General features: G+C 44.4%; 1 protein-coding gene across 2 annotated transcripts; it reads left to right on the plus strand.

The window, feature by feature from the left end:
• The first annotated feature begins 1,487 nt into the window (after window positions 1-1,487).
• LOC131880087 (tyrosine-protein kinase transmembrane receptor Ror-like) lies at window positions 1,488-11,940 on the plus strand. Of its 2 annotated transcripts, XM_059226593.1 has the most exons (3): window positions 1,488-1,639; window positions 8,034-8,120; window positions 8,190-11,940. In XM_059226593.1, exon 3 carries the CDS (start codon window positions 8,473-8,475, stop codon window positions 11,407-11,409), a length of 2,937 nt encoding a protein of 978 aa, XP_059082576.1. In that variant the 5' UTR covers window positions 1,488-1,639; window positions 8,034-8,120; window positions 8,190-8,472; the 3' UTR covers window positions 11,410-11,940. The 2 variants fall into 2 exon arrangements, with proteins under 2 accessions (XP_059082576.1, XP_059082577.1); XM_059226594.1 differs by having other exon boundaries at window positions 8,034-11,940.
• The last annotated feature ends 732 nt before the right edge of the window (window positions 11,941-12,672 follow it).

Consider the following 12,672-nt stretch of genomic DNA (forward strand, 5'->3'; position numbering starts at 1 on the left):
AACATCGTCCAAATCACTCCGGAGCAACGGAGCAAGGGTGATAGTGGAAGCTTTGGTAGGACATAAAAATCACATAATATGGCTCCTCATCGGAACTCGTTGGCTCGTGTTGTTCCTTGTTCCCGGGACCCTTCACAATCCCTCTGATCCATCCCAGTCGCATTGGGTGCCATTCGCAATGCCAAAACTACGCACCCAGATCTAGTACGAGAAAACGGGGAAAGGAAGTAAAAAAGGAAGGAAGGGAGAAGGGAGACTCACAAAGAAAGAGAGGCAAGAAACCATGGACCGGTGGTGGGGAAGCACAGAACTCCACCCACCACCCTCACTTTGTCCACAGTGAGGAGAGTGAAAGAGCCCAGACCGCCAAACAGCCAGTCAGAAACATTCTCTCACATTCTACAACCATGATCATCTCTTTCTTTACTTGCCACTGTTCTCACTTCTCAGTCCATGACCAGGTTGCCACAGGTTGTTACAAGAGTAGAATACTGCCATATAGGAGACCCCAAGCACCGGAAATCTTCAGATCCGACTTGTTTCAGGGCACTTTCGGGGGTCCAAAAAGTTGATCAAATCAAGTAATTTCCTACGCTTGTAGGATGCGAGTGTGCATGTGGTATAGCCCTGCCTCAAATGGAGGACTGAAAGGCAAAGGAGAGGAGACCTCACAATCATTGAACAGGAGTTATCGACCTCTCTTTCCTCTGATCTCAACTTCTTTCCGTCTCTTCCTCTGAAGATTTGGAAGAGCAAGCCCAAAACAGCCAGGTCCAATAACAAACTTTGCGGCCAGGGCGAGAGGGTGTGTGTGGCCCTGAACCGCGAATCCCCTAGCATCCTGCCGGTTAACCCAGTCTTGTCGCACTTCAAAGCTGTCTTTCATCAGGTTTTGAACGAGTTAGTTTTGCAATCTAATAAGTCATTTTCATCACTAATTATGATACAAGATCAGCTGATTTATACATTTGTTTTCATATCAGGGCAATTGTATGTATTTCTTAAGGCATTTACAAGACTTGCTATATGAATTTATAGACGTTTGGCTTTCTTTGTCAGTGCTTAGAGGCCCTGAATTGCTCGCCCGGGCGAGCTAGAACCGGCTTTCTATGAAGAACCAAGGCGAGCAGCTCGTCGTAGACCATGGACAAAAATAGATAGGTTTGAAAATGTAGAGTCTACCAGCCTGTCCAATTATCGAAAAAAGATAATAAAGGCTCACAAAAAGTTGCTAAAATAACCACTATTATGAATCAGCATGACTGAAATGTTCCGAATCATTCATGAAATGAATGTTAGATCCAGTTCCTATCCATTTCATTCATTCTCACGCTAGCACTGAGACTGCTCATGAGCAGAATGAGAGTGAAAGAGGCGAGCAATTCTCCGTTAATGCGACCGCCAAATCAGCCCGTTTCATTCTGCCTGGCTTGTATTTTGCTTGTGCAGGGGAATACGCACCACACACACACAACTACAGAAGAGTCTTGAAGAGCAGCAGATTCTGCCAGATCTGAGACAACAAGCAACTATGAGATTGACTCAACACTCATTAGCGGTGAAAACAAGCTGTACTTGAAATTGTGCTGCACTTAATTGTTTAAAACCCAGTTCTTCACCCACCTGCATTTACCACTTGGTAAGATACCGAGTCGCTAGCATTTAAGTGTGTAAAGTGAAAGTGTACATTGCATCGTTGAACAATGGACTTGTCCAATTTCGAGTTTCCAAGAGTCTCTTGGGAAATTGATTCTATTCAAATTTGCCAAGGGGTCGTTTGAATGGTGAATTGGTTCGTTTGGGTCATGGATGTTCGACCTTTCTTCAAGGTCCCTTTTTTAACCTTGTCTTGTTCGTACGTGCCGTTTGCTTCTTTTTCATGCAACGACCAGAAACATGACACGTTTTCTTCAAATCGACAGGACGAGGCGCAAAAGGCAAACTTTGCATAAATAATAGGGCTTTTTTTCGTGTTATGGCCAAGAAAATTCCAGTTGGAAGAGGTGCCAAATCGATTCATCAATTTGAGTGAGGCTAGTTGCCAATTGGATTCCTATTCTCGAATTCCAATTCCAGTCGCCAGGGGATCATGAGTGGTCTGTCTGTATTAGACAAGGGTTGAATCAAGCAGAGTTTAAATAAACAGTTCTTCCCATCATTGCCTCATTAGCCTGTCGTAATGAAACAAAACAAGATCTCCTTGGGAAATTTCTCCCGATCTGCCTCGATTCGACCATTTACTAGACAAATAACTTCCTCGGCCAATGCCTTGAAGGGCTTTATCCGGCCTGACCCGAAGCCTGATTGTGGCCATTCTCATCCACCTCATCGTGGATCGAAAATCATATTTGGTAAAGATTGGCACGAGTCCTTTTGTTCAATTGCTAGCTGTTTTATGGCCAGCGATTATGGTGCTTATTGCCCTTCAGACCCAATTGACCTAGTAGGGTTGTAAAATGAAGAGGCTCGTGGCTCTGTTCGGTAAACATTATCATTCCATTGTGTCGTTTTTTACCATTGGTCAATTAAAGGCAATCGGAGATCGTTTTTTGACTTTGAATTTCGAGACAAATTTGCATAATCACTTACTAGAGACAACTACATCCGCTGGGATTATGTTCCAAAATAGAGTATTTATTTATGAAAAGGCTACTTCTCAAAATCAAGATCACCTCTCCCTCTCAAGTTGTAAGCTCTTTGAAAGGCTATTTTATATGAAACTCGTAAAATTTCAAAAGAGAGAGACTAAAAGGCAAGGAAGGAGTGTCTGGCTCTCAGTTGTTCCTTGTCCTTGTCTTTCAAGGGGAGGGGAAGGAATCTCTCTTTCCATAACCGAGGGAAGAGAGAGAAAAGCGTGAAAAAATTGTCTCTTTCCAAGATTTATGGGTTTCTTCTCTCTCCATACTCACTTATCCTCTAACTCATCTGCCAGCAGAAGCCACTTGGGCGACCTGACTATAATTGAAGCGACATCGGAGCTCCGAAATTTGAAATTGTATCTAATTTTCACATTGTGTGTTATTCCAACGAAATTAACTCGAACGCCTAAAAAGCATCCCCAAGTTTTGCGTGCGTGACAGATTTATGAGAAAACGAGCAAAATCCTGGGTTCTCAATCAACGAGCTCTCAATCAAGTCGAGTTTGTTCAGACAAAGCAAAGTCTAAGTAAACCACAGCTGTAATCACATACTCAACGAGGCCTTCATGATAAACAAGTCCGGATTGTGAATCGAACACAGCCAAAAGACCTTGGTTGGTTCTCTCGGTATATCACTCGTATGTAGGTGTAATAAGACGTAATGGTGCCGACTTTGTTATGATTCTCATAGTCCAATTAAATCTCAATTTACCTCCGACCGCATCTTTGGCATGGCAGCTATATACGTATGTTTTCTCTCTGAACCCGCCAGATCAACCATTAGAACTCACTCGCACACACCTGTCATCGTTAGCGAAGCATACTTTCACGATTAAATATGACATTGATGAACTTCTCAAAACAAGCCTCAGTCGACTTCAAATCCGTCCGTGAAGGGTGATGAAAATTTAGGTCTAGTTCCACCCCAACGTGAATTCAATTTGCCTTATCATGGAGCGCCTCCATCCATCCCTTTATAAGCAGAATCATACTGTATATTATAGCCTGACACACTCAAACCGTGAACACATTAAGGTCTTCCACTGAATGAACTTCCCTTCTCCCAAGTAATTGTACTCGAAAAAAGTGTCAGAGAGTCATTCTCTTTACCGTTGATGAGTTTGGTTTTTGGCTTGGAAAATGTTGGATCGGGCAAGTTTCGTGATCTGGCAACAGACGGGAAATTCATGTTCAAGGCGGTCGCAATTAAGTTTGATTGATCACATGAAAATGGCAGCCAGGAAGGGAGATCCCATCGAAATTAAGACATCAAAATTTAAATCGTATCGGGTGGACACACCTCGCGACGCCATCCATTGTCGAACAATCACGTCACACTCCTAGATTTACCAAAGTAAAGCCTACCAATCCCTTAAAGGAAAATCGATCATTAAGCATTTGTCCATTGCTCTGTCCATCTGACTCAAACGAAAGCCCACTTAATTTGCCATGGTTTGGAAATGTGACTAATATTCACCAACGTGAGCGCTTGACTGATAATTGAAGCCCTCGACGATGCAAGTATCCATCAACCTCGCTGACAATGGCATTGCGTTTTGATCTGGTTTCCTCTCCAATCTTGCGCTTTTGGTCTGTTGGTGAGAACTGATGGAAGTTACCCCCAAGAATTATCAACAAGATCGTCATGGTTTTTGATGATCGAAAAGGTGTTCAGGCACAGTCGTTTTTCATTGTACATACAGTAAGGTAGGGAAAATTGTTTTCCGTCGTCTCAGTTTTTGGTAGTACCGTCACAATAGTTGAGGGAGATTGAGTTGGGTTGGGCGGAGGTCGCGTGTTCAACATGAGTGTGCACCAATACAGACATCACACAAAAACACCCATCATCCCGAAAGGTTTGAGGACGAGCGTTTTTATGCCCACTCCGATGGATCTACCCCGTCTCCAGTCGTAGAGCAATCTTCCCATAGGTTAAAGTAGATGATTTGCCCTTGGTCATGGAGTCTTAGTCGACAGTGCTTAAAGTCTGGTCCATATTTTGATCCGCTTTCGGATGGTTCTCAGACATGTTAGAGCCCCCATTTAGATGTTTTAAGATTCTTAACAGCCCGCTAAGTAAAAGAGACTTAACTCTCAATTTGAAATCCAATATCAAATCCTGAAAATCTAGACATCCAAGGTCCATCAAAGTCTCTGATTGAGTCATCATTTCCTTTGTGAAGGAGAAGAAAATGAGGCTTTTTTTTGGTGCCGTTTTTACTAGTGGACCAGCTCAGTGATGAAAACAGCATCTTTTGTGACGAGCTCGAGTAAGCTTTGAGGAATGTGTTTCGTTCACGTTTCCACGATTCCCAACGGACTTTATGCTTGTCGTTCATGAAGCAAAACTGGGTCATAGCGCAACACCGAACAGTGATGTTGACATTGTAATTTGAACACAGAGAATGTGTTGGGAGCCTTTGACTAGGAACGAAAACTACGTACATGCACGCTTTCTTCTTCCTTTGCATTCTCGACCCAAACCCACCCACTCACCCAACAAGCAACAACCAACCTCAGGGCAAAAGGCTTTTGAATTATTCACTTGGGATCGTTTCTATATTTGGCATTCTTGTTGCACTATGCCATCATAGCGCATAAAAGCATGCATAATTCGATAGAGCAAGCGGATAAATCAGCATGATTTTGGCATCGTCGGTTCTCTGGATGATTCTGTTGCAACGAACGACCTTTGTTTCTAACAAATTGTTTTTTTTTATCCGTCCATAATAGAGCAACTGACCTATAGCCATGTCTTCAAATGATATCTTATCTTGTGCTCATGGTTAGAGTGGAGAGAGGGCAAAAAACTTGTTCATTTCCTTTTACAGTTTTAACGTACATATCACGGCTGGAGCGTTTGAATGGCCCAGAGCGACATCGCACACAAAGGCGTCATGTTGATATAAATGTCTAAAAAGGTACCAGAAATAAATGGTGTTCCTTGGAAGTCAATGCGTTGGAAGAAATTATCCACCGTTCACCTCAGTGGGTAGTTTGTCGTTCGTCGTGGACTCTTTTTGATTGCCTCTTTTCATTCCATGTCTACACTCGTTGTGGCCAAAGATTCACTCAACGCTTGGAAACACGTCTGTTGCGTCTAGAATTATAAACATTATCATTATCGATCGCCAAATCTGGGATATTCGATTTCACCTCGAGGCCTTGTGGATTTGAGATTTGTCGTCGTCAGACATGACAGATCATTGCGGATCACGAGTCTCGATTGATTCCCTCCCAAGGCAACGATTATTTCCTCGTTACACCTGGATTCTTGATTAAACACGAGAACCCGATTACCGAGTCGAATTCAACTCGTTATTGGGACGAAAGACGAAAGAAGTTGACTGTAGTTCACGTGGTAGGACGTCTCGCTGATGTTCCCGCTGTTTCACTTATTCATCTCATTCAAGTTAAGAGTTGTAATCAAATTGAAAGGAACATTTCCTCTCACGGCGTCGTTTTCGAGTGCTATGTTTTTGTGTTGGTCCTCAAATTATCACGCTCTATCAACATCACCTCTGAAAATCTCAGTCTGAAGTTCGGCGGATATCGAAGGTGTTCATCTTTCTGCTTCACGGCGTCATAATCTTCGGAAAACACGGCGAAGAACGAAATGCGCTTATCGCTCATGCAATTTCTCAATTAGATCGGGAACAAAGTTGCTCGAGATCCAGCTGGTGTCGCCTTTTTTTTTCGACAAAGGACACATTTGAGGGCCTCAAAAAACTTGCGCTGAACTCGGACAAAAAGTTGTCGACAACAAACAAACGAGTCAGCCAGTTCCAGGGTTCCTTGTGCTCCATTTTTCATTCCTGGAATTTATCCTACACAGTCTGAAGCAATCCTGACTCTCATTTAAGATGAGTGATTAGTTCAATGAACTCTTTTTATGAGACGCAACCATTCACTGATCAATTGTTCGCAAAGTTGCTCAATGACGTCTTGGAATGAGCGCGTGGATCATTCGGGGAACAAAAACTGGAACCTCTTTTTCGTTGTGAATGAGCGTTTATTCATCTGCATTCCTGTCAGGTGCGCCTTTGGAATAAAGAGGGATGAGCAGAGCAGGCACAAGATCGTGATGCCAGTTTCTGAATCCCCAAAAGCCAGGGACAGGAACATGGGATGGCATTCAGTGGACTCCTTACCCTGTTGACATATTTAAACACAGTAAATGGTCGACCATTGAGTCCGCGGGCTGATTGGAACGCCTTGGAACCAGAGACTTCTTTCCCCTTTTCCATTTTTCTATTGGCAAAAGATATATCCACTCTGTTCCCCTTTTCCCTTCATCGTTTTGATCCCTTTTGAGCTCTTGGGGGAAGGAACATCTTCGAAGTTCTTTCCACTCGAGTTTCAATCGAGCCGCAATGTCTATTGTATACACATGGGTGAGGGTACAATTTGTATGTAGTCCGAATATTTACAAAGTAATTCGTTTTGAATTGGTAGAAAACGTTAGGTCACGATGATCTTCGCGGTTATCTCTCATTCAATTTGGGGTAGTGATGTGGTCAATGGGGGGGGATAGAAGGCTTCGCTCCTAATCTCTGTCTTTCAATTAGACAAAGCATTCTCTCACCGGGTGAACTCGATCTGGTGTTCAAGTGTTAGCCCATGAGACGAGCTCAACCCAGGTCGTCAATAACAACAAACTTCCTTGAATAAGTAGACACAAAAGGTGATGTTCCAGCCAACTGAGAGTAGTAACGAGTCCACGTTCACATAGATTCTTCTCTACAGATTCGAAAACACGAGAAAACTGCCTCAAAAGTGAATCACATTCCTCCTCGTTTTAAGTGCGACAACGGGCGCGTCTCGGATTTCAGATTTCCAGAGCAGAATTTGAAGTCCTCGATACGATTTAAGTGCGGATGTTTAGATGAGATCAGCATCTCTCTCTCTCTCTCAGCAGATCTGTAGAGTCTCAGAAGTTGTCCTGTTAATTAAGGGAGCTAGATTGTCCTCATTATTTCAATAGATTACGACCACATCGTTCTCTCTAAGGGGGGGAGGGGGCTTCCCAAATGGTTTATGGCTCAATTTATTTCCATTCTCAGAATAGATCGAAACCCGTTCCAAAATGGACGGATGCCGTGTAATACATTAGAAAATTTAAGATATATCACGTACTAAGGACCTCGCTTGTTAGAAGATTGCACGAATTATTCATTTGTATTGCCACGCCATCGGACCAAGCCAATAAAGGGGTTGCTTGGTTCAAGCACCTGTCGCTTTGGATTTGGAATGCTTTAATGCATCAACAACGAATCAATTTTATGCCCACTTACTTAAAAGACAGGTTTTTTGTGTGCTCAGGAGACCAGCCAGAGAATTAGTTTTATGAACGTCCCCTACTTAGTTTCAACTGGTACCTTGGTCTTCTTTCAGGAGATCGTAGGCTGGAAATTTCAAATCATCCTCGGTCAGTTTGGTGACGAATTCGAACTCGTTTAGAAGCGGGGAATCGACTCTTGGGTGAGTAAAAGAATTGAACCTCTTGGACGCAAGTACTGGTTTCATGATCTATCCATCCTTTCTTTTCAGGTCAGTGTTTTGGCGGTGTTCCCTTATTATGTGGAAGAAAAGGGTCTCCCGGTGACTAGGTGATAGACCATCGTAGATGGGTTGTAAATGTGCACAAGCCCAATCATAAAAGCTAGTGACCCGAGAGTTGTCGTTCCTCGTTTCAATGAGTTGATTTACGAGCTCCTTCTCCAATGGAAGGGTTAATACGCCTTGTGTGTGCCACATACTCTTCATAGAAGAAAGAGCTCCTTCTCCTTCAGCAGCTCCTCCTGCTTCAGTGAGTTCTACCTTGACCACAAAAATGAGGGCCAGAGTGCTTTGGGTCGTCGGTGGCATTCTTTGCTTAATTCACAATGGAATTTGCCAAGACAACAATGAGGAAAAAGGGGAGGAAGAATCAGCTACTTTTCCCACGAGCCAAGGTACCCCCGGATCACCTCAACGAGGGGCCGTGATCGCCAATCGGGACCAAAGCAGGTCGTCCCTGGTATTTCTGAAGGACTTGAGAAACTTGACCAAGGAGGCCGGGGATTTCTTGAGGCTGCGTTGCGAGGTCACCGGTCAGCCCCCAGTTGCCACCTTCGAATGGCTCAAGAATGGGATTCCTCTAATTGAGGAGAAGAACCGCATGAAAGTCAAAACCAAGTTGAAGGACAATCCTCAATGGACACAGCTGAGGATAAAGGCCCTCGAGACCTTGGATATGGCCTTTTATGCATGTCAAGCCTCGAACGGTTACGACACGATTACATCAACGGCAATCGTGAAGGTCCAATTGGGCAAGGTTGATTTGGGCCGAAGACCACCTTGGCAAGAAGAAGACGAGGATGACTACGATGAAATAGGTCTGCTGCCAGAGACCTACAAAGATCCAGATCTATTCTCCAGTGGAAAAGTTGAATTTGAAGGAGGTCAACAGCCTCCCAATCTGAATGGTGGAACCCGTTCCAAGGGCAATCGTTTTGATGGTAATCGAGGAAGCAGCGCCAACGCCGTGGGAAGCTCCATTCCCATTTTGAAACCTAACGAGAGGGCGGGGAATTGCCAGCCCTATGTGGGCACAGTCTGTGCCAAGTACATACAACAAGAGTATGTCTTTGTATCTGCGGGACTGTCTCAAACGTATGTGGAACAGAAGCTCCAAGCAGCCTTCAGCGTCATAACAATGTCTCCGGACCTTTCGAGTGATTGCAGTCCCTACGCCGTTCCTTCAATTTGCTTGGCGACGTTTCCGTTATGTGACCGGCATACAGAAAAACCTCGCAAATTGTGCCGAGAAGAATGTGAACTTCTCGAGAATCGAGTCTGTCGAAAAGAACTTGCGCTGGCCAGACAGTATGCCGCCTTGGAACGCCAATTGGTGTTGCCCGAATGCCAGGAATTGCCTCCCTTGGGCTCGCCTAGTGCAGCCAATTGCGTTCGTTTGGGCATTCCAGAGGCCAGTCAACTCATTCGACCACACAGTTGTTATGCAGGGAAAGATGGGAGAGAGTATCGAGGCACAATGAGTACCACTGAGTCGGGCTTGACTTGTCAACCCTGGAATCGTCAAATCGCCCTTCGCATTCACGATCACATGGAATTGACTGGAGGACACAATTATTGCCGAAACCCAGAGGGATCTGAATCCATGTCTGAGCCATGGTGCTATGCTGGCATGGACAAGACGTTCAAGGAAGTATGCGGCATTCCCAAATGCAACACATTTAATGTGTATCTCTACATTGCCGTACCTGCATTGATAGCAGTAGCCACCCTCGGATTGTGCATTGGTTTGTGCTGCATGCGTCGAACCAATGATCGAAAGACTTCGAAGGCCGCACCAGATGTTGCCAGCAATCGGAATGGGATGAGGCAAACACCCAACACTCATAGCGGTGCACCCTCCAATGGCACATTGCAAACCCAACAAAGTGGAAATATGGAAATGAACAGTCTACTCCCGCCACATCAACAGCAACAGCAACAACCACAAGAGCCTACTCGAGGGGTTCGAGCCCGGGAGTTCCCTCTGAGCAGTGTTAGGTTCATGCAAGAATTGGGAGAAGGAGCCTTCGGGAAAGTCTACCAAGGCGAGCTCCACGGTGTGGCCACATCAGGACCCCAATTGGTGGCTATTAAGACATTGAAACCCGGCGCCAATCAAAAGACTCGGTCCGATTTCCAACGAGAGGCCGAGCTGATGGCCGAGCTTCGACATCCCAATATTGTTTGTCTTCTAGGTGTGTCCTTCCAAGAGGACCCTCAGTGCATGTTATTTGAGCACATGGCCCATGGCGACCTTCACGAATTCCTTATCACGCACAGCCCTAATGTGGACTCGGATGTGTCAGATCCAGCAGAAGATCAAAATGTGCTCAATCCAATGGACATGTCTTTCATTGCTATTCAGATAGCTGCCGGGATGGAGTATCTAGCTAGTCATCATTACGTACACCGAGATCTGGCCGCTAGAAACTGTCTGGTAGGGGAAAATCTCACCGTGAAAATATCAGACTTTGGCCTTTCGCGGGATATTTATGCGGCTGACTATTACCGTGTCCAGTCTAAATCGTTGCTCCCAGTCCGGTGGATGCCTCCAGAGAGTATACTCTACGGTAAATTTACGACAGACTCCGATGTCTGGGCGTTTGGAGTGGTCTTGTGGGAAATCTATTCGTATGGCCTTCAGCCATACTACGGCTACAGCAACCAAGAGGTGATTGAGATGATTCGATCGCGGCAGTTGCTGCCTTGTCCAGAAGATTGTCCGTCGAGGATGTATGCCTTCATGGTGGAATGTTGGCATGAAGTCCCAAGCCGGAGACCACACTTTGCCGAGATCCACTCCCGACTGCGACATTGGGAGGGCTACGGATCTGGCGGCTACCAACCTAGTACAACTAGTCAGAGCATGGGCAACCAGTCCCAACACAGTGGGTCTCATCATTCCAGCAACACGGGTCCCAATAGTAACAACACCAATTCTACCAATTTGAGTAACAACCATTTCATGTATCGAGGTGGAGGGCCCGGGCCACCACCGCCTGGTCACCACCCTCATTATATGAGTCACATTCAGACTGGCCCCCATGGCGGCCCTCCCACCATGCTCCTGGGTTCAACATACGGGGGTCCCAGTGCGGTTTACCCGCCTCACGCTCAGCATGGACCCAAGTCGGTGGCCTCCACGTCTTCACAGAATTCTCAATCAAATTGTCAGACTCCAGCCTCCGTGGCCTCCTTGCAAATGGTCTGAGGAGGTCCAAAAAGGTAGTTCCAAAGACTGTGACAGACTTCGTCGTCGCCCATACAGGAAAAGACAATAACACCACACAAACTTCATCCAAGTTTATTCACCCATACATATCCAGATGCTTTTGTGCTCTGCGATTCGGCTCAAACGTCTGTTCAAATTTCTAGCCAGTCGTCGCTTTTTTTAGGAAAGAGGCATAACAGGAATGAATTTGACATTTTTCTAAGAATCTCAAGGAAATCTCATAGAAACGCCGCAGCACTTACGCAACAGTCGACAGCAATAGGATAGGATGGAGAAATTAGCCGTCAGAGACCAATGGTCGTTCCATTACTCACCTCGACCAACGGGCTTCATACTATCAGAACAAAGTGCATGACCATTACTTTTGCCAATGACATCTCGTGAGACTTTCATTTCCACCTCCTTTGTCTATCTACTGTAGTGAACAGTATTTTACAATCCTTATCTTCAAAGCAAATCAATGGAAAAATAAAAAAAACGTTGTTTCAACTCAAATGAAGTTCTCAAACTCATTTCCTTCCAGACCAAAAGCATCTTCCACGGATTAAATTATGACTCTTTCCACATCCAGGCCAATTCATGAGGGTCCATCCTCGGGAACTTGATAGGCACTCTATAATTCCGAGGCCCAGTTCTGTCTTTGTCTTCGCCAACGGTGGTGGACTTTATCTACATAGGATCATTTTGATAAGCCTGCAGTAGGATATCACTCAAGGTCAAAGACTTGCCAAAGAAATTGGTCTTTAAAGAAATATCAAGAGGCTTAGAGATATTTTGAAAGAAGCTCCTAATAATAGAAAGAAAAAAAAGGAATGCTTTTTATTTTAGGCTTGTGATGAATGGAAAAGCGCGGCTAAGCAATACCACCTACAAATCCAAGAGAGAGCAGAAAATATCTCTCTTTGACGGTGCTCAGTTTTTTGAATTAATAATATTTTCTGATATTGTTCCCTAGCACCAACTTTGAACTTTCACGGGAGCTTTTAAACGTGAATGATATTTCTTAATAACAACCTGACTTCTCTCGATAAAACAGATATTGAAATCTCGATTCTTTGATAATGTGAAATTTTTGCTCTTTCAAAGCACAAAGTGTGGTAACCTCTTTCAATTTAAAAAAATTGACAATATTTCAGTAAACAAGATGACAAAGGCAAAACACCGTTAGCTAACATTCAAATTCTTTATTTTCTAGTGGCAAAGGTATTCTATATTTAAACTTGAATGATATTAATTTGTTTC

This window comes from Tigriopus californicus, chromosome 5, assembly GCF_007210705.1.
Source record: "Tigriopus californicus strain San Diego chromosome 5, Tcal_SD_v2.1, whole genome shotgun sequence".
In the NCBI taxonomy this organism is placed as follows: Eukaryota; Metazoa; Arthropoda; class Copepoda; order Harpacticoida; family Harpacticidae; genus Tigriopus; species Tigriopus californicus.

What these genes read in the sequence shown, in the direction of transcription:
- LOC131880087 (XM_059226594.1), top strand. Translation starts at nt 8,473, where the DNA reads ATGAGGGCCAGAGTGCTTTGGGTCGTCGGTGGCATTCTTTGCTTAATT.